At 47.5% G+C, this 21,533-nt stretch overlaps 1 protein-coding gene across 3 annotated transcripts in view; it reads left to right on the forward strand.

Annotated features, from left to right (window-relative positions):
• UBE2F (ubiquitin conjugating enzyme E2 F (putative)) overlaps window positions 1–20,608 on the forward strand; it is a 36,315-nt gene extending 15,707 nt beyond the window's left edge. For all 3 annotated transcript variants that reach the window (XM_036318768.1, XM_036318769.1, XM_036318767.1), the window contains exons 4-10: window positions 2,262–2,327; window positions 7,800–7,867; window positions 10,118–10,188; window positions 11,788–11,845; window positions 14,440–14,472; window positions 16,837–16,899; window positions 19,350–20,608. In XM_036318768.1, the coding sequence (XP_036174661.1) occupies window positions 2,262–2,327; window positions 7,800–7,867; window positions 10,118–10,188; window positions 11,788–11,845; window positions 14,440–14,472; window positions 16,837–16,899; window positions 19,350–19,400 (410 nt within the window). In that variant the 3' untranslated portion in view covers window positions 19,401–20,608. The remainder of the gene's footprint in view (window positions 1–2,261; window positions 2,328–7,799; window positions 7,868–10,117; window positions 10,189–11,787; window positions 11,846–14,439; window positions 14,473–16,836; window positions 16,900–19,349) is intronic.
• The last annotated feature ends 925 nt before the right edge of the window (window positions 20,609–21,533 follow it).

The following is a 21,533-nucleotide window of genomic DNA, read 5'->3' on the forward strand; positions in this document are numbered from 1 at the left end:
GTTGAAACTGGGTGAACTATTATACTAATAGTATAATAGTTCATTATACTATTCTCTTTTTTCCCTATTTTTTAATTTAAATCCTTACCTGGGAATCTTTTCGTTTTGTTTTTGTTTTATTTTTTGGTCAACTAATTTTTTAGAGCGAGAAACATCAATCAGTTGCCTCTTATACACACACCTATCAAGGATTGAACCCACAACCTTTTTGGTGTACGGAGGCGACACTCCAACTGAGCCACAGGCTGGGGCTTTTTTCCTTTTTAAAAAAAATATGTTTTGATATTTTTAGAGAGATAGGGGAAGGGAGAGAAACATTGATGTGAAAGAGAAGCATCCATTGGCTGCCTCTTTCATTCCCGCTACTGGGGGTTGAGCCCACAACTCGGGCATATGCCCTGACTGGGAATTGAACTGGTGACCTTGGTGCATGGGATGATGTTTAACCATCTGAGCCACACTGGCTGGGCCTTTTTTCCTATTCTTTTAAAATGTTCTATCTAAGGACCTTTTTCTAATGAAAAAATGAAGTGGCCTTGGTGGTATTGGTCAGTTGTTAGGGCATTAGCCCTTGCACCAAAGGGTCTCAGGTTTGATTCACAGTCAAGGGCATGTGCTGGGCTTCAATCAGGGTGTGTGCCAGGGTGCATGCAGGAGGCAATTGGTCAGTGTGTCTCTTTCTTTCTTTCTTTTTTTTTAATATATTTTATTGATTTTTTAAAGAGAGGAAGGGAGAGGGATAGAGAGTTAGAAACATTAATGAGAGAGAAACATCAATCAGCTGCCTCCTGCACACTCCCTACTGGGTATGTGCCCGCAACCAAGGTACATGCCCTTACCTGGAGTCGAACCTGGGACCCTTGAGTCCTCAGGCCGACGCTCTATCCACTGAGCCAAACCGGTTAGGGCCAGTGTGTCTCTTTCACATCAATGTTTCTCTCTCTCCCCTTCCCATCCTCCCTTCCACTCTCTCTAAAAATCAGTGGGAAAAATATCTTCAGGTGAAGATTAACAAAACAAAAAGAAGTGATTTTCTTGTTTTCTCCTCCCATCATGTCTTCTCCCCCGCCCCCAACTTAAACATTTACACACATTTAGACATTTAATCAAGGACCACAACAACTTTCCACTTAATCACAGTTCATTTTGTCTTTGAATATGAATCTTACAGATTGCGGTTTTTAACCCATAGAGTGTAGCTTTAGCTTTACCTAAAAATTTGGATTAAAAATAATAAAAATTTATAATTGGCTTTCAAACCAATATTTTAACTAAATAGCTTAGATTTAACTAAATATCTTAGCTCTTACAGCTAAAATGTCAGATTGAAAAGGCTACAAGCTAGTTCTGGCTGGTGTGGCTCATTTGTTGGAGCATCATCCCATACACCAAAAGGGTGGTGGGTTCGATTCCTGGTCAGGGCACATGCAGGGGGCAGCTAATATCTCCCTATCTCCCTCCCTCCCTCCCTCCTCCTCCTCTTTAAAATCAAGTTAAGCCCTAACCGGTTTGGCTCAGTGGCTAGAGCATCGGCCTGCGGACTCAAGGGTCCCAGGTTCGATTCCGGTCAAGGGCATGTACCTTGGTTGCGGGCACATCCCCAGTAGGGGGTGTGCAGGAGGCAGCTGATCGATGTTTCTCTCTCATTGATGTTTCTAACTCTCTATCCCTCTCCCTTCTTCTCTGTAAAAAAATCAATAAAATATATTAAAAAATAAATAAAATCAAGTTAAAAAAATGTTTAAAAGGCTACGTGCTATATCCCTCTTTTTTCTTTTTCTCCCTACCCTCACCCCCAGTTACAGTGGGGAGATCTAAATTAGTTTATACAAATAAGCCACTTACTGTGGTAGGTGCGAATGACTGGTGCTAGTTGAGCAGACCAGATATTTGACCTGGGTTCTTTTTCTGGTTTTCCTATGTTTAGTGAGCCTTTATCCATCCATGTGTTTTAATCTCCCTGAGGTATGGTTTCTTCTTTTCTAAGTAAAGTAGCCTGATTCTTGAAATCAGTGGAAAGATTTATATTGATAGTGACCATTTAAAGGAAAGAAAACATCTCAATTTAGAATTAAGTAGTAAAAGACAGTAGCAGGAAATCACATGGGAAAAATCACTGGTTTGCCAGTTTAGCACATTGGCACAATTATCAAACAAGCAAGGGGATCCAACACCGTTAACCTGGGTGTGTGTTTCGAGGTTGGCCTCATGGAAGCTGCCGCCAGCTCTCAGATCTTCCTGACATGCTATTTCTCTTGCAGGTACATGTAAAGTGCATTTTCCTGATCCAAACAAGCTTCATTGCTTTCAGCTAACTGTAAGCCCAGGTAATATTCTTATATACTTCTTAAACAGCAAGTTTTAAAGGCTGCCCAAACCTGTAATCTTTGGCTTGATTTGTCCTCTTAACTTTTTAAGTTTATGACACTAACGACCTTTCCATTTGACAACAAGATGTATACTTTGTGGTCAGATAGGGCCTAGCGCTGTGAATCTGAGGCATTCATTCCAGTAACTAGGGACAGACCAGGCCACAGTGAACAAGGACAGGTTGCTGATGTGTGGTGAGGAGTGTGCGCTCTGGAGTCTTACCTGGGTTCAGATCCTGCTCTGTATGTAGCAGCTGTGGGACCATGAAATTACTTCCTGTCCTCTCAGCCACAGCCCACCAGCACGCAGTGGGATGGAACGGCCCTATCTCCCAGGACGGTTGTGAGGATTACGCAGATAGCTGAGCGCAGTACAGGTGGACAGAGCGAATTGCCAGCTGTCCTCCTTGGGACTGATTAGTGTCTCAGCTCCAGGTGCCTGACTCCTCCCTGGTCACACTGGGCAACGTGAGGGAGGACTGTGCTTTTTGGTTCACAGTGCAGCTCCAAGGGTTCCAGGTTCCAGCACAGGCACCAGCATTACCTCAGGCAGTGGGCGTGGTGCCTATGGGAGGGAGGGAGGCAGGGAAGGGGGGGACCAAGGGAATTAACTAGAGGGAAGGGAATGTTGTGAAGAAAATTAGGGTGCTGTGTGTGGAGGATGGAGAGGGGATGAGAAACAGACTCAGGAGTTACTAGCTAATTTAAAAGTGAAAGAATGCAGAATTTCAGTAGATAATTCAGATAATGACCCATAAATAAGCCCTGGAATTGTTTCCCTATAGGTAGGTAGATAGGTAGGTGTGTGTGTGTGTGGGGGGGGGGGGGGGGGTGCAGAGAGAGAGAGGAGAGAGTTTTCCTGTAAGATGTTTTTTATAACAGGAGAAATCCCATTTTCAAAATCTGCTTGAAAAGTTTTAAAAGTTTATTGAATCTATGTGGTGGTTCTATAAACTGCTCTGGGACATGAATGTAAATTCAGTCTGGTACCATTTCCACTAAGATGAGTGGCACTAGGATAGATTAAACCTGAATGGGCTGTTCCATATGACTGACGCCCAGAGATAGCCAGACTCAGGACTTCAAGCTGAAATGGCGAAAATGGTGACCACTCTTGGCCACCTTCATAAAACCCACTGCGTGTTCTGGTTTTAGTGAAGGGCACTCATGGTGACTCAGATCACCAGTGCAGGGTATTTTCAGAAATTGTCGTGGGGATGAAGACTGGTTCTCTGTTGAGTAAGCAGTCTCAGAGCTGTGTATTTGTAGTAAAAACATTGGCTGTCCTCTGCCTTTCTAGCCATTGTCTGTGGCTCTCAAGGATTCTGTGGCTGTGTCCTGCCCAAGAGTCCGCTTTGTGTCCTCAGCCACCTGTTGGACTTTGCCATGTTTATCACTATCTTACTGGAGTGGGTTTGTGTCAAGTCCAACCTCTGATTGTTTCTTTTTCTTTTTTGATTGCATTTCCTCCCCCCTAATTACATGGATGTTGTGATTATGTATATGACACTGTCTTTCATGTTCTTTCTGTTGTTCTTGAAAACAGAGCTCAATTGTTTGTTATAGTTTTGGTATTCTCTGTTGGATCAGATAAAAAAGGAAGTTGTGTTTCTGTGCCTGTAACTGTGAGAATTTAGCATTTCTATTTGTGACATGTGCATGTCAGGGACACAATTGTCGCCTGGAGCTGTGTGCCCAGTGTGCTCCTCACACACCGAGTCAATGAGCCTGTGGCTCCTGCCCTTGGTTAAGAGGAGCAGGGCTGCTGTCTGCCAGCCCTGAACACTGGCCCGATAGCCTGGTTTTTTAAAGACTTTCTGGAGTCGCACTCTTTTTAGCATTGAAAAAACTGACAGAGATGTGCCTAAGAAGTAGAGTTTCCAGGATGGATGAAGCAGATGGTGTTGACACTGGCTCATTTGCAGCCAGTAATCCTGGGGCCGAGTCTGAAAGCCCAGGAATGACTGTGATATCTCAGCTCTGGGTGCTCAGGGTGGAGGAGCTGCTTCTGCATTTGAAGCTCAAAGCTCTTTGACTGGCTTCTGGTAACTTGATGACATTTCAGTTTTGGTGGTTTTTGGAGTGTCCCTCATGCTTGGAAATAAATGTGCTCTTCAGAGAAAACATGGAACTGAAATTTGGTGACAGAGGAAAAGAAATGAATTTAGGAGAAAACAAAGTCTTCACATGGACTTATAAAACAAAACAAAAAATACTAGCAAGTGAAACAAAACAAAGCAAAGCAAAACCCCAAACACTGGCTCATGTCTCCCCCACAGCCTCCTGTGAGGTTTGACACACTGGGCCTGCCAGGTCATAGTTGCCCAGCTGGTCTGTGGAGGTCCCTCAGCCTGCCCCACTGTGGTGTGGAGGCTTTTAGGCAGAGGGGGCTGTGGACATAATTATTATTTTAATTTTAGTTTTTCCTTTGTAAGTACATTTACTAGGGTATGAAATTACAAACAAAATGTACTAATTTTTAAAAAATATTTTTTATTTATTTCAGAGAGGGAGAGAGAGATAGAAGCATCAATGATGATGAGAGAGAATCATTGATTGGCTGTCTCCTGCATGCCCCCTACTGGGGATCGAGCCCCCAACCCGGGTATGTGCCCTTGACCAGAATTGAACCTGGGACCCTTCTGTCCGCAGGCTGATGCTCTATCGACTGAGCCAAACAGGCTAGGGCTAAAATGTACTAATTTGAATTATACAGTTTAATGCATTTCAAAAAAGGTATACCCCTTCTTAACCACAACATAGTAAAGATGTTTCTTTCCTCCACTCCCGAAGTTCCCTTCTGCTTCTTTGCAGTCATTTCCTCAGCCCCTACTGCCCACCCAAAAGTCCTTTCTGATTTCTAGTATCATGGATCAGTTTTGTCAGTTCTTACATTTCATATACATGGAATCTTACCTACTCATATATTAAGAGAATATTATATATCCTATATACTTTGTCTCTGGCTTTTTGCAGGTAACATGTTTTTAAATTCATACATGTTTGGCGTGTCGGTAGTTTGTTCCTCTTTATTTATTATATGAATGTGCCATAATTGTTCCTTTTCCTGTTGGTGAACATTGGAATTCTTCCCAGCTTTGGATATTACGAATAAGGCTGCTATTAACATTCTCTTACCATCCTTTGTATACTCATACGTTTCATTTCTCTTCATTTCCACTTAAGAATGAAATCTCTGGGCCTAGCCAGCATGGCTTAGTGGTTGAGCATCGATTGATGAACCAGGTCACGGTTCGATTCCCAGTCAGGCCATATGCCTGGGTTGAAGGCTTGATCCCCAGTGTGGGGCATACAGGAGGCAGGCAGGCAGTGATTCTCATTCTCTCTCATCATTGATGTTTCTATCTCTCTCCCTCTCCCTTTCTCTCTGAAATCAATAAAAAAAAAAAATATATATATATATATATATATATATATATATACACACATATATATATTTTTTTTTTTTTAAAAAAAAAGAATGGAATATCTGAGTCATGGGAAAGATATATTTAATTTCTTAAGAAACTTTCTGAAGTGGTTGTGCCATATACCAACTAGCAATGTGTGACAATTTCCGACTCTCCTACTCTCTACAGTCCAACAAGAAGTGACATCTTAACGATATTGAGTCTTCCAATCCATGAGCATGCAGAACATCTGCATTTACTTAGGTCTTTTTTCACTTTCTCTTGGCAGCATTTTGTAGTGTTAGTGTATATATAGGTCCTGCAAGCGCTTTGTTAAATATGTCACTAAGGATTCCATGTTTTTTGAAGTTGTTGTAAATGGTATTTTTTAAATTTCTATTTTACTTGTTATTAGTATATAAAAATGCAATTGATAATTTAATTTTTTTTAAATTGATTTCAGAGAAGGGAGAGAGAGAGATAGAAACATCAATGATGAGAGAGAATCATTTTCGGCTGCCTCCTGCACGCCCCTTCCTGGGGATGTGCCCTGACTGGAAATGGAACCGTGACCTTTGGTTCATAGGTTGACACTCCATCACTGAGCCACACCGCCGAGTAATGCAGTTGATTTTTTAAAATATATTGTCATGTGTCTTGTTACCTTACCAAATTCATTTATTAAATTCTGGTAGCATTTTTTTGTTGTTAATCCTCGCCTGAGGATATTTTTCCATTGATTTTAGATAGAGTGGCAGGGAGGGAGGGAGATAGACAGAGAGAGAAACATCGATGTGAAAGATACATCAATTGGTTCCTTCCCACAAATGCCCCGATGAGGGCTAGGGATTGAACCTGCAACCCAGGTAAGTGCCCTTCACTGGGAATTGAACCCGTGACCCTTCAATTCAAGCACCAGTGTTCTAACCAGTGGAAAACACCAGCCAGCGCTGGGAAAGACCTTTTAAGCATAATACCAAATAAAGAAACCACAGAAAGACTGGCTTAAAAATGAAAGCTAGTTGGACAACAAAATCAAATGCAAGTAGTAGATATTAAATGTTTATTTTGTGTAAACAGCTGAGGGAAGCGATAAGATGTAGTATTGCTGATTTGTTCCTGGTGAGAAATAGTTTGGGGGAAGTTGAACCTTTGTTTTAAAGATGGGTTAATTTTGTTAAATTGTGGAGTTTAATTAACTGTGGGGGCATGTCCAGGCTGGTGCACATTCGTGCCCGGCGCCCTCTGCTGGCGGCAGCTTGCAGTGTTTACACCTGGGAACCCGGCTCACCTGCAGGTGGACTCTAGAAGAGGCAGAGTGGCTGGTGGCACAGTTAAAGGCATTGGCATAGTGCTGTGGGGTCTGCAGACCTGGGGAGCGGCATGGAGGTGCCACTGCAAACCTGGGCCTCCTGCATGCCCGCCCCCTAGCTGTTGACCAGGCACATTAGCGAGGCAGCAGTTCTGTCTGGTTCAAGGGTGTGTCCCCAGGGCTTGGAGCAGTGCCCTGCACAGGGTCTGCCTAGTAAACCTTTATTAAGCAGCCAGGAGCCATGTGCCAGGCACTGGGGGTTCAGCAGTCACCACTAGTCCCTTACTCCATGGAACTGACGTTCTCGTGGGGAGACCAGCAGCAAACAGGTGACCACACAGCTTAAATAAGGCGTTGCCTGTCATGAGATGTGTTGAGGGGACATGCTGGGTGCTGCAGTGCAGAATAGGTGGGCCCAGGTGAGAGTGGGCTGCCTAGGTCAGGGTTCTGGAGACTGAAAAAGAGGAGCCAGTCTTCAGAAGGAGGAGGGTGTCGGGCCAGGGAGGAGCCAACAGCAGGCAGGCATAGTGGAGCGGTGTCTGAGCCAGGTCGGGCAGGATCTGGTGGCCTGACGAAGGACCCTGAGTCCTCTTGTGAACTCTTACTCCTCTGTGTTTGCCATATCCTAACATGGTGTTTGCTTTTGTTTCCTTTTTCTTTTTTTTTAATTTAAAGAATTTTTTGTTTTGTTTTGTGTTTTTTTGATAGATGAGGGTTACTACCAGGGTGGAAAATTTCAGTTTGAAACGGAAGTTCCTGATGCATACAACATGGTGGTGAGTAGCCTGTGCCTGAGCCCCCGTTTCCCCTTCACGTGGCTGGGTGGCCGTCACAGGGGCCAGCACTCCCCGGACTGTGTCCCCTGTTACCCACCCAGTCCTGGGACTGAGCATGAAATCTCTGATGTTTTGTGGTTAGTGTCACTCAGCAGCAGTATCTGGAGTTCTAGTAGAGAGAGGCTTTTGTGAACAAGTGCTTGTGAGGACTGCTGGGCAGTCTGCAATGGGAGCAGCCCCGCCCCCCCAGGGACCTTATGCCAATTGGCAGCTTCACCGTTAGTGCTTGGATATTCCCTTTTCCTAAACTCATCGAGATGGCATATTTTCTTTATTTTTTTCCTTTTTGCCATTTTGGGAGGAAATAAATGTTTTCTAATTGTCATTTGAACTTTCATTTATTAAGTAGGATGTTAAATACTTTTTCTCCTTATTAGCTATTCATGTTTTTTATGAGCTGTTTTGTGCTTAGCCTTTGTTCTATTGGAAAATAGTATGCGAAACTATTTTTAGTTTTCTTAGCTGTGCTGTAAATATTTTCCTTGTTTTTTCCTATCTCCTGTTGTTGTTCTATAAAAGTTTGTTTTTTGTCTCATCACTGCGGTCAAGTCTACTTTTCCTTCATGAGCTTTTCATGTTAGGAGATGCTTTAAAGAGGCACCCCAATAGCTCATCTCCACTTCCTCCAGTGCTCTGTGGCTCTCACCTGTGTGTTTCCTGCAGCGGGACGGAGCTCTGAGTGGGGCTCTCACTGTGTTCTAACGCTTAGCCGTTTGTCCACTGAAGAATCCCTCTCCCTGCACTGGCTGTCATTATTATACTCTTCGCCCTGCGATGAATCGATGCAGTGCCAGCCACTGGGGTGGGCGGTGGAACTAGCTATTTCCTGTTTATCTCATTTTGAGGGTGTCAGGGTCTACAAACACAGTTCTGTTTGGAAAGTGTGTCTGAATCTGGGTCCACGGTTCTCATGCAGAGGTTTCAGTTAAGAGGGCCATTGACAAGGGAGGTGTCTGTGGAAGGTGTGAAGGGACAAGGAGAAAAGGGTGCAGATGCAGACAGATATTTAAAGACAAGAAGTTAACACTAGGTAGGGTGACCATGTGCAGGCCAGGACTCCATGAAAGGGAGGGAGGGAAGGAGGGAGAGAGCTCGGTTCCTTCAGGTACTGCACCAGCCAGTGATTGAGTCTGCTCACTGTGTTAACTATAGTCAGGTACCCACTAGTTAACTATATTATTACTCAGTTGCCCATTAGGGAGAGTTACACAGCCTGGCCTCCTGCTTCAGCCTGCAGGCCTCGCTGGAGTGCAGGCTGTCCTAGCATCTCCCTGTCAAATGCACTCTCATTCATTTGCCGAAAAGCAGATGAGCATATTAAACTTACTCTGGACCTAAATCTGTAATCCTCAGACATCTATATTTGCATAGTTGGATGAATCATTTTTTAGAGTCCCGTGATGTCTTAGTTTTTTGAAATCAGGAAGAAAATTCATGATGGTGCTGAGAGAGTATGTTTTTTAATATTTTAAAATTGATTTTTAGAGAGAGGAAGGGAAAGGGAGAGAGAAACATGCTGTGAGAGTGAAACATCAATCGTCTGCCTCCTGCACAGCCCCTGTTGGGGATTGAACCCGGAACCTGGGCATGTGCCATGACCAGGAATGGAACTGTAACCTCCTGGTTCAACCCCTGAGCCAGACTGGCCAGGCTGCTTTTATAGTTTAAAAGAACAACTTTATTCAACACACCACATCATGAACAATGTTGGACTGCCTTATTTCCCAGTACTCGTTTCATTCTCCCTGCTGTAAGTGTAAATGGACCAAACTTCCATCTAGGAAGATGGCAGTGGCATCTTCAGGAACACACACAGGGAATGGCACCACTTCAGGAGCAGTAACTTTCAGCCACAGCTCAGCAGCTCCTGAGGAATCTGTGGGGTCCTCTTGGTATTGGGCAGGAGCGATGCAGACACCCCCTGGAGTGCACGTGGGCTCCTCCTCACAGCGGGACCAGTCACCATCAGGCCTCGGGGCTTGTAGAGGGTTCTGTTGGGGGCACGTCAGGCTTTACCAGCAAGACCACATGTGGGTTCAGGGTGACAACACAGTCCCGCAAGGGTGATGTGAGCCAGTATCAAGGTTGAATGCCTAGTAAGGAGGAGAACGAGAGACTGGGGGGGCACGTGGTGAGGCTGTGGTCTGTGACGTGCTTGGAGGGCCTGTGACCTCTCTTTCTGCATTGCAGCCACCCAAAGTGAGATGCTTGACCAGGATCTGGCACCCCAACATCACAGAGACGGGCGAGATATGTCTGAGGTGAGCCCTCTTCTTCCTGTCTTCCACATTTCTGAGCACTGTGTGTGAGACTTGGATTTCTAGAAGGAAGATTTTGAAGCTGGGCCAGATTGGGAGGGTTGGGAGACCTCCCTGGGGCTTTGGGCTGCACTCACATCTGGCTGCTGCCTCCAGACCTGAGGCCTCCTATGCCCTCTGCTGGCCAAGGCTGTGCAGTGTCATGCAGCTGCCCTCCGGGAGCCTTTACCCTTTTCCTGTCCTGTTTTAATGAGGCCACATTCCCTCCACGTGGCTGATTTTAGCTAAGGGAAAAATGCCATTCATGAAATCCGGGAAGAAAATCTCCTTTCACTTCTGCTCTGGTAAACACTGGTCACCTTTGAAAGGCAGTGCGCAGCCTGTGACTGCTCCCAGCTGCTCAGACAGCGGATTCCTCTTCCTTTCTTACAGGTGCAGTTAGCACCCATTTCCCACTTTATATGTGGTACCTCCTCTCCATGTCAGCCTTATTTTTTATAGTTCAGAGTACATTTTATAAAAGCGTACCTGTTTAAAAGGCATCTTCCCTCTGAAGTGTCTGCCCTGTAAGTATTGAAACTTTCAGTTTCAGGTGATAAGTGGCATCTGGTCCAGCTTTCTCCCCAGGCTCTCACCTGTGCTCACGTCCCCTTCCTTGCTCAGAACTAGATCTGAGGAATTCCTCTTGTCACTTTTGCTGTCTTCTGAGAAATCAAATTACTAGCAGAATATGACAGGAATTTAGCAGATGCTAGCCTGCTACAAAAGCCAGAAACATTGATAGGTTAAGAATAAATATACAAAAACAAAATCCAAAGCGAAGAGCAGCTGATTACATTGTTTGTGAAAGTCCCTACCAGTCAGTATGAAAAATGTGGACACCCCACTCTGGCCAGCTGTCTCATTTGGTTGGAGCATCATCCGTGCACCAAAAGGTTATGGGCCTGACTCCTGGTCAAGGCACATACGTAGGGCTGCAGGTTTGATCCCTGGTCGAGGTGTGTACAGGAGGCAGCCAATCGATAATTCTCTCTCACATTGATCTCTCTTCCTCTCTCTCTAAAATCAATAAAAATATATCCTCAGGTGAGGATTTAAACAAATGTTTAAAAAGAAAAAGGTGGCCGAAACCGGTTTGGCTCAGTGGATAGAGCGTCGGCCTGCGGACTGAAAGGTCCCAGGTTCGATTCGGTCAAGGGCATGTACCTGGGTTGCGAGCACATCCCCAGTGGGAGATGTGCAGGAGGCAGCTGATCGGTGTTTCTCTCTCATAGATGTTTCTAACTTTCTATCTCTCTCCCTTCCTCTCTGTGAAAAATCAATAAAATATATTTAAAAAAAAAAAAGAAAAAGGTGGACATGCCCATGGGGACAGTAGGCATCAGCTGCAAACTAGTGGTGGCTCAGGAGAGAAGCAGGGCAGGAAGCGCTGAGGGTGCTCCATCTCCTTGGAGCTGTTAGGTTCTGGTCAAGCAGCAGTATGATATAATTCAGCAATGCCAAACTAATTTTCACCAGAAGGAACCTTGGTAATAAATTTTCAAAATATGGAAAGTTCATTTTTGTGAAGATGTGCTGACCACTCTGCTTTGTCTGTTCCAGTTTACTGAGGGAACATTCGATCGATGGCACTGGCTGGGCCCCCACGAGGACATTAAAGGTAGGTGCCTTTGACCACAGCCCTGCCCGGTGACCTCTCCCTCAGTAACCAGCCACCTGTAAGAACAGCCATGTCCTCTCTGTCCTGTGCACACAGGAGGCCAGGCACACCCTGCCCCTCGTCTCCCCACCACCCACTACCGCCTGGGGCTGCTCAGGCAAGCACTCGCCCTTCAGTTCCTCTGTCCCCGTTCTCTGCGATGCAGGGGGCATGTCAGGTCATCTTCTCTGCCTTTGCCCTTTACCATCTTCGTATAATATATAATTGTTGTTTTTCCTTTCTATCCGCCTACCCCTACCCTAGTCTTCTATAGTTGTCTCACCCTTAAAGGTGAGGAGAGTTGCCAGGAGTTGGTAGAAGGGGAGGTGTGACTTCTGTGTGTCCCTTCTGAGCTACCTCGAGGTACACTGCACAGAGGAGGGGCGGCAGGACAGCGGCCGGGTCTGCTTTGGGGAGGGCTGTGGAGAAGGGAGCTACGGGGACTAAATAAATGGCCCACTTGCTTCTAACCATAGGCTTGAGTTGCTTTCAGGGCCGATGTCACGGTGCCTACGTGAGCCACCAGCTATAGCCTCCCCTCAAGGCGTTTCTGCAGTGGTACCCATAGGACACCTAGGGCTTCTTCCTGGGCCTGTTCACCCTATCAGAAGTTGTCAGGCTTGGGCCAGTGTTCACTTGCTAGTGAACAGCTACCTGACAATCACCATCATTTTTGACTAATGAGACGGTTCCAAACCATTGTCACCTTTGCCCTGTCTGTGTTGGGTCGACACTGCCCAGGAGAGCGCCTGCCCCATGCTGGATCGGGCAGCTTGGTTCCCAGCTGCACTTTACCCCAGACTCAGCACAAAGCCGTGGCCATGCCATCTTCCCCAGTGACAACAACTCTGAGGCCGACAGTCTTAGCCGGGCAACGTGAAAGGGCTGTGGGTGTCAAACCAGCCTGTTTGCGAGGCCCTGAGAGCTGGCTGTACACTGCACATGCTGCCCCCTCTCAAAAGCAGTGTTTTCCCCACATGGCACCTTTGGCTTAGTCGTGCGTGGGTGATAAAAGTTGCACCAACTAAAACGACTTCTAAGTTTGGACCAGATGCACAAAGATGCTGCTGGGCGCTGTCCCTCGGGTCGAAAGGGTGATGCTGAGCAGGATAGGACAGTCCTGGGCCCTGCCCTTTACAGGTGCCAGGCTTCTTTTCCCACAATGCTTTGCAGACTAACTTTTAGGCCCCGCCTTCTAAAATAATGCACAGAAACCTGACTGTATCCATCATATACTGACTGAGTGGTTGGTCTCTCAGAGACCCTCCTCATTCCTGTTCCTCGGCTCTCAGAAGAGGATAGTAGACACATTGCAGTGTCACCGCTCTTAGAGGACACAGGCCCAGAGACACGTGTGGGTCAGAGTGGCCTGGCAGGCGACTGCACCTGACCACACCTCCTGGTAGACAGCTGCAGACTGGTGTGCAGACCACTCTGTGGCCAGAAGGGACTGGCAGGTGTTGTGGATCACCGAGTAGGCACTTTGGGAGAACACAGGGAAGGCATTTGGGGCCCTGTCCCAGAGTCAGGGGACAATGCAGACTTCCTGTGGTCATGACCGTGGCTCCTCATGCGGTGTGGTCTCTGCTGCCGCGAGCAGCCTGGCCTGGCCTCTCACCACATCCTGGGCGTGCCCTGCCCTTTTGGGACTTAGCTTCTGTACAGGCAGTCCCTCGACTTGGCAGGTGCTCCCTCCTGCCGTCCCTCTTCCTGGCAGTGCCCCATGTCCTCTCCTGGATGAGTTCTCTGTGAGAACACGCCTGTGGAAGCTTCGTCAACACACCGTCTGTCAGACCCCTCCACCAGCCTGAGTGCTGGTGTTCACTCCCAGCTCTGGCCCCAGGCCTGGCTCACACCTGAAGGATGGATGGACGGAGGGAGGAGTGGGTGTGTGGATAGACGAGAGACAGCAGAGAGGGCAATTAAAATACTAGCAGAGTATCAGATGAGAATGAGAGTAGGCCTGAAACAGACAAGCCCCTTGAGCTGGTGAAAGGAAGGCCAGGAAAGAGTCTGATTGAGTCGCCCATCACAAGTCAGTCCAGAGAGAAAGTGGGTTTCTGTCATATTTTAATTAAAATCTCTGATCTTTGAATTTAAAAAAAATGTCTCCCTTGATTTTTGAAGTAACTAGAGCAAAATTATTAAGACTCAGTGGGATGGTGGGTGATCTGGTCCCCAAGAGGCAACAGATACCAAAACAGCAGAGTTTATCTTAAAGGTGGCTGGACTCTGCCGGAGAGTGACAGGTGAGCATACTGTGAGGTCAGGGTGTCCTGGGCAGAAGCTGCCTAAGGGCTATTACCACCCAGGATTGGACTCGTCATTGCGGGAGGGCAGTTTCTGTTCTCTGATTTTACACTCACTGCTTGTAGCTGCTCACCTCTGAATTTCTCAGAGTCTGTGGTTATAATGAGAGAAGTTTTTTTAATTCTGGTTTGGGAAAAACAAAGTCTGCAAAGATGAATTTTGATATGGTCCCATGCATATTTCTTATGAGTTTGAAAGACTGCACAGGAGCCTGAAACTTGCTTTTTTTTTTTTCCTCATTCCAGGATGTTGTTTGGGGATTAAACTCTTTGTTTACTGTAAGTATATGGACCAAAATCCCAAGCTTCTCTGGTTCCCCTGACTGTTGTTGTGAGCCCATAAGAATAACACTGGGATTGAAGACAGCACCATGTCCATACTGACCTCTCTTTCCTGTCTCACTTTTGTGAGACTGGCCTTGAGGGGGTTTGCAGTGACATGTGGGAGGTGTCTGGGGGCAGAGCGTCCCCACTCCCCAGGCCAGGTCGGTGGCTTCAGTCTCCTCACATGGGGGTAGGCCTTCTGGCAGCACCTGGCAGCCACGCTCCGTCTGCTCTCACAGCAGCCCAGCCCATAGCCCTGTTCACTCCCACGTGTCCTGGTTTGAGTGAAGGAGGATGTGCTCACCCATCCTGAGGCTTTTCACAAACCCAGAACCTTTGAGTCATTCTCGTATTAGTGACGAGCTGCCAACAGAGTTCACTGTCTTTAGAAAACAGCTCATCATGGCAGGGCTGTAGGGCAGGAAGGGGCATGGGAAAAAGCTAAGACGGGCACAGCTGAAAGCTGGAGTTTGGAATTTTATATATTGTTATGTTTTCCTTGGGGTTTTTGATCAAAAAAGAGCTTTAAAGAAATTAACTTCTTTGGAAGAAAGAATAAAAGCTCTGCTACTGTTGGTAAAACCTAAGGTCCCTGCATGAAAATGAGGCTGTCCAGGACAGCCCACGGGACTGGCTGTTGGAGGGACAGCTTCCTGGCTCATAGTGGATGTGCCTACAGAGTCACCCTGGGGTGGGGCTGCTGCCCTCAACCTGTCATCAGAGGCCACAGGCTTCTTGTTCTTGATTCAGCAAAATAAAAAACAAACAAAGCTTCAAAATTAGACTCCAAGTCCTCATCTTCCTTGCCTTCTGATCTGATGTCACTTGGCAACACCTGGAACACAAGCAACCAGCGCTTGCTGATTTCAGGAGCTCCCTTAGTCTCCATGGGAAGGTAATACCAATGGGAACGAGCATCTGGACGATTTTCTGCTGGGCCCAGTCGTTTTGCTGTGATTCTGTTTTTTACTTTCATGTAAGTGAATGAAGTGTTACTTCTGGAGCAGCAGGGCCTGAGCATGGTTGAAACTCTGCCTGGCGGCCAGGCCTCTTTGTCGCAGCCAGAGAGCACACGGGCCCACGCTCATTGTATCCTCCACCACAGCAGAACCGGCCCGAAACCCATCCTGCTTCCTCCAGGTGCCTTGGCCCTGAATCTGAAATGATTGTGACCAGCAACTCGCTGCAAGGGAATTAAGGGGAGGAAATAGTGATGGCTCCTTGGAGTTTTCTTTCTTTCTCTTAAAGAAGTCTGGTGTGACCTTCATCCCTCCAAGTGCTCCAAACCTCCCAAATTTTAAAGAGCCAATCCAGATTGCTAATTAAATCAGTAATGGTTATTCCAGCCAGTATAGTCATTTTAGGTCAAAGATGAGGTAAAGAAGATAAGGAATTCTGTGTGTTTGGTGTGGTCTTTGTACACACTGGTGTCTTGTCTGATGTGTACTTTATGTTTTTACGTGTTTCCAGGACTTGGAGTTTAATTTCCCAACCGTAAATGACCATAGAGATTTACAGATTTTCTTTGTCACACCCATATTTATTTCCAAATCAGGGATACAGTCCGCAAATTTAGCACTTGCTCTAGGAGGAATCTGGTTGTCTACGATGGTCCTTCTGTGGCTTTGGAAAGCGGGGGCTCCTTATAAAACAAACCTTACTGTCCGGGTAGAGGAGGAACACTCAGTATAAAGCTCAGACGTGGCCCATCTGAAATCCCTGGTGTTGCTTGAGGGTGGGGGAGTAGCCATCCCAGGGCTTTCCTAAGGTAGAAGGGGGCTGGTGCCCCCACACACCCCGAGGCCTAAGGCACTGTCCTGCACTCAACTGGGTTCCAGGATGGGAGTGATGCTTGTGAAGGCGAATTAGAAGATGAAAGGAAACTGCAGTTAAGGCCAAATAGAAACTACAGACTTACAAAGGCAAAGTTGTTAATCACAAAATGAAGAGGGGATTCATTTTGAAAGAAAAAAGAGAATAATGGGACTTGAATTTGGAAAGCTCATAATGACTGTTTTTTCATTCTCCAGTTACCAGTAGCATTAGAAATTAATGTGATGGCTGTTACCCCCATTTCCACCACATTTTGGACAGTTACATATAAACATGATCCCCCCTTCAGCTATTCATCACCATGTTGAACAAAGTACAGGGTGAGTGCTCCATATCAGAGGAGCTTCATGGTGGACTCCTCAGCTCCCTGGGGCTTCATTCTCCAGTTTGCTGGTCGGTTTCAGTTGCCTAGTTCTTAACATGAAGATGTATCACAGCGGAGTAACAGAATCTTCCCCTTGTTTATGTTGCATTTCTGTCTTTAAGGATCTTCTGAACTTCGATGACCCACTGAATATCGAGGCTGCAGAGCATCACCTGAGGGACAAGGTAGGCTGGGGACAGGAGGTCCTGGCTGGTGTTTGGCAAAAAGATAACTATGTCTCTGGACTAGATAGGCACAAAGTTGAGAATGGTGGGATCCAGAACTGGAATTTAAAGCAATTTATAATGACATATCACAATGCATGTGAGTGGTTTCAGTAAAGTGTTTGGCCCAAGGTCAGACGTGTTTTATTGAGAGAGAATTCGTAGTAGAATCTGGTATACTGTTCCTTTACCTTTAGCAGCATTGGAATATAGAAGGGACCGTGGGTGGCATGATGCCCTCAGTGCCCTCTGGGCCCCCAGCAGCCTCCTCCCCTTCCACACCTTTCCCAGAGCTCTGTGAGTGTGTAATGAATGGGGTCACATTCATTATTCCAGTCTCAGTCCCTTTTCTTTAACTTTTTCCCTCCAAGTCAATGCATGAAGTGTCACTCATCTACTTTCAGAACCGTTCAATGTCTCATAAGCAGCTCTACACACTTATTCAGCCGTTCTCTTCCTGGTGGGACTCGGTTTTTCCCACTGTTTTTTCCCCCAACTACTACAGTAATGTAGTAAATACCCTTGTACACACATCCTTACAAAGCATGTGGACAGGGCCTGGGATCTGCGCAGGAGTCTGGGAGCCGGCCTGTGTGACTGGGAGGAGGCTGGCAGCTTGTTCAGCCTCGCAGGGACCACGCCGATTCCTTGGAGTGCCCAGCATGTGTTCCGTGCAGACTCAGGAAACTAGCGATAGGCACTTGAGGGAGCAGTGGGTTCTACAGTGGAACTGAAGGGTCAGGCAGAGGAGGGTGGTTTGGCAGGCGACCTGAGGAGGAGGCTGGGACAGCACAGGTCTTCAGGACAGGTGCAGTGTGGGAGATGGCTCTGCCTCTGCCCACCTCTGGGCCACCCTGGCTGGGGGTTGCCTGGCAACACCTCAGTTAGTCCACTGCTGACTAGCCTAGCAGGCTGCTCCTGGGCCCAGAGCTTTTCAGGAGGCTTCGTTCATGTTGTACTCACTCCACTTGTCACTGCTGCTGACAGGGGCCCATCAGCGTGCGATTATTCCAGCGCTTGTGGACTCAGCCTTGTCAAGGGAAGACAGTGGTAACAGTAGGGCACATACAGATGGCTCTCGTTCTGTCTTTCTTGGAAGGCTGCTTCCTATTCTTTGTATGATAAAAGGGCAGGTTTGCAATTAATAAACTTCTCCCCAGTCAGATGGTCCTAAAGTCGGCCAAACAGTGATGCCTCCACTTGAAATCTTAGATGTGCCCAGACCGACCTGCATCCTGATGTCGAGTCACGATCATCGTATCTCTGCTCACTTTCTCTTGTAGTCATTGTTCATCCCAAGATTGACCGCTTGAGTACCAGGGGGATCAGTGGACAGTCAGTCTTTGTCCCCGTGCAGCGTGCATTCTAGTGGGAGGAGGCAGAGCAGAGATAAGCCATCAACATGGAAGGTGGGGCTGGGGGCCAGGGGTGTTGGGGTGGGGGTGATGGGTGTTGCACTTTATGGAGGATGTTCAGGGAAGACCTTTCTGATAAGATGTGACTATAGATGTGATGTGAGCCAGGTGGATCTCAGGAAAGTTCCAGAGACTGACAGCCAGTGCAAAGGCCTCAAGGTGGGAATGTGCTCCAGGTGTTCAGGGCAGAGCACAGGGGCCACAATACTTGAGTAGGAGGGCAGTGGTGAATCAACAGTATCTGCAACCCAAGTGGCCCTCCCAGGTACCAGGCATTGTCCCACACTCTTCCCAGAGTACATTTGTTCTCCTGACAACTACAGGAGGGAGGGCCTCTTGTTAGCCCTTATTCTCTAAGAGACTCACCAGGAAGGGGCAGAGCCCCAGATTTGAACACAGGGGGTCTGGTTGCAGGGCCCACAGGGGACAGGGAGATTTGGGAGGCATAGAGGCCTGAGCACACAGAGTCTTCTGAAGGTGTGGACTTTGTCCTGGTGAGATGATGAGAGCAAAGGGGATTAGGATTAAGCAGAGGCACCTTTGAGTGGAGGGTGCCTTGGGGCCTTCACTTCACATCCAGTGAGCTTGGGCTGTGGTTCCTGAGGAGCTGGGAGTATTGTTGGCTTCTGGGCATTGTGGTAGTGACCTGGTGAGAGTTTGCTAGGGGCTGTGGAGCCTCTGAGTGCAGCACCGTCCGTGGACAAGTGCGGGTGTCCTAACCTTGACCATATGGGCCTCACTCTCCCCATCTGCAAAATGAAAGGTCTTGGGATCCCTTCTGCTCCAGCTGCTGTTCGTACTCTCTGCCCCCCGTACCCCTGGCACAGTGTCTTGCACATAGTGGGCACCCACAGGGGAACCAGCCCCACAGGTCTCTGGTGGCCCTGCCTCCTTGGCTGCAGAAGGCTGAACTCTCCGTGGGCCCTTGGCTCGGTGGCTCCGACTTGTCCGAGTTGTCACTTGCCCTCACTAACTTGCTCTTCTCGAATTCCACAGGAGGACTTCCGGAACAAAGTGGAAGACTACATTAAGCGGTACGCCAGATGATAGGAGGGGCGCCTGCAGCGTGGACTGTGCTAGAGGGTCATCTTCAGCTCTCGAGGGGGCCTCCATCCCAGTCCTCGCGCTCCCGCAGACCCACTGGCTCTGCTGGGTCCTGTGACATGTCCTGCGGAGGAACCTCTTCATGACTGCCCATTGTAGACAGAGAGTTCCGCATAAATACAGCCAGAAAATGAGTTTGGGCTCTAAAGAGTTGTCTGCTTACCTTAACATGTTTACTTTGTGAACCTGTACTGTATAGGCTGAGGAAATGCTTGAGAAGTTGTAATGAACTCAGAATCGGAGCTTGCTTCTTACCTTCCCCCAAATCACTTCCCTGCACAGCAATGCCAATGACCTGCCAAGAACTGGCAGGTGGGCGGTCCCAAGCCCGCTGCAAACTGTGATTGGATGCGCAGTCTCTTATCTCCTCCCACGAATGTCAGCCCTGCCTCAGTGTCTGAGGCTTCCCAGAATGCAGTCATTCACTGTAGATCTCTTACTGAAATGCGTATTTTATTTAATGTAAGTATATTTTGGAACAGATTTGTAATTTGTACAATTTAATGCTTTAATTATTTTTTTCTATTCTCCTTTAGTTTGTATTTTCATTGTATAGAGCAGACAGAAAGATGTTGGGTCAAGCAATTATTGAAGAGAAATACAAAGAAAATATGAAAGACATTATTCATTCTGTCCAAATGCAACGAGAATTTGGGTCTTGAAAACCAGCTCTTGCTTTCAGGTCTGGGTGGGACAAAGAAGTTTAGAACCCTGTGAGGCTGGAGCTCAATGATTTGGGGAAAAAAAAAAAAAAGAAAAAAAAAAGGCAGGGAACCCTTTGTCGTATTTGACCCAGAGGAACTGGCTGGAGTGGGGCCGGGTGTTTCTGAGGGTCATGTGCTTAGGACCTAGTGTGCAAGGACTATAGCTGCTTATCAGAGACCCAGACCCTTGCTCCTGAGGGACAGGAGAACCCTCGGGAAGCAGCCAAACAATGTCTAATGCCACTGAGACTACACCTGTGGCCTCTGAGTCTGCTGTAGTTCCAGGCCCGAGTGGAGGTGGTCTCCTGGGCAGTGGAGGGCAAGAATCGGAACAGCATACAGCCATGCTCGGTCAGGTCTGCACACTTCAGAGGCAGCACACCCAGGAGACCCTTGGCCCCGTGATGTCATATGCAAATAAATATCTGTATGGTTTTGTCCACTGCCTGCCTGCCTGCCACTCTCCAGTTTGACAGCCTCCTTGCCTCTGGGTTTCCCATCTACCTAGGCTGATGTGTGCTTTTCTTGATTCACAGTATCATCTGACCTGGAGGTCAGCAGGGGGGAATCTAGGCCATACTTCCTGTTTGTGACCAGGAATTGTGCCCATTAGACGGGGTTCCAGGACCACGTCTGGTACACAGAGGGGGAAGGGTCGGGCTGGATAAAGGGTATGGTGGCATCTGAGTGGTGCAGGCCTATCAGGAAGGCACAGTAGTCCTCATCCCAGTCCAGGCAGAGCCACCACAGCTCCTGCAGTTGTCATTGGAGCTTGTCAGTGTCCCCGGAACTCACTGGCCGGGCACTAGGCCATCCCGTCAGGTGGGTCAGGAGGTCAGCAGCAGGCCCGCCCACACACCTGATTTCTGCCCTGTGACCCAGGGCATGAGTTCCCTATGGGAGTCCTGGCACAGGGGCTGTCAGGGCAGCCACAGGTGCCAATGCAGGTGGAAGAAAGGGTGCCAGCGCCTGTGGTTAAATGGACCAGACTGAAAGGGGTTCCTGTTGATTCCAATTTCAAAATATTTGACAGAAAAATGCTTTATCGGGGATCAATTTTTTTAAAAATGACATTTCCACAATACTGGACCATCCCTTTCTGTCCAGGGAAGCCCCATCTTGTTAAACAGCTCACCCAGCTCATCCCACTGCACCTAGTCTTTGCCCTCCAATTCAGTGGCATGGGACCCTGACTTCCAGGCCTTGTGGCTTCTTGGGGTCTCCCCACTCAGGGCAAAGTAACAGTTCTGGTTCCTGTCTGTGTGCCCCATCAACCTGGGGATCGTTGATTTCTGATCTCCCAGGGTTGGGATAATGAGCTTCCAGCCAAAAAGGCCAGCCCTTGGGCAAGTCCTTGAAAAGCCCAATTAAA

The sequence above is a fragment of the Myotis myotis genome, unplaced genomic scaffold (assembly GCF_014108235.1).
Source record: "Myotis myotis isolate mMyoMyo1 unplaced genomic scaffold, mMyoMyo1.p scaffold_m19_p_8, whole genome shotgun sequence".
Taxonomy (NCBI): domain Eukaryota; kingdom Metazoa; phylum Chordata; class Mammalia; order Chiroptera; family Vespertilionidae; genus Myotis; species Myotis myotis.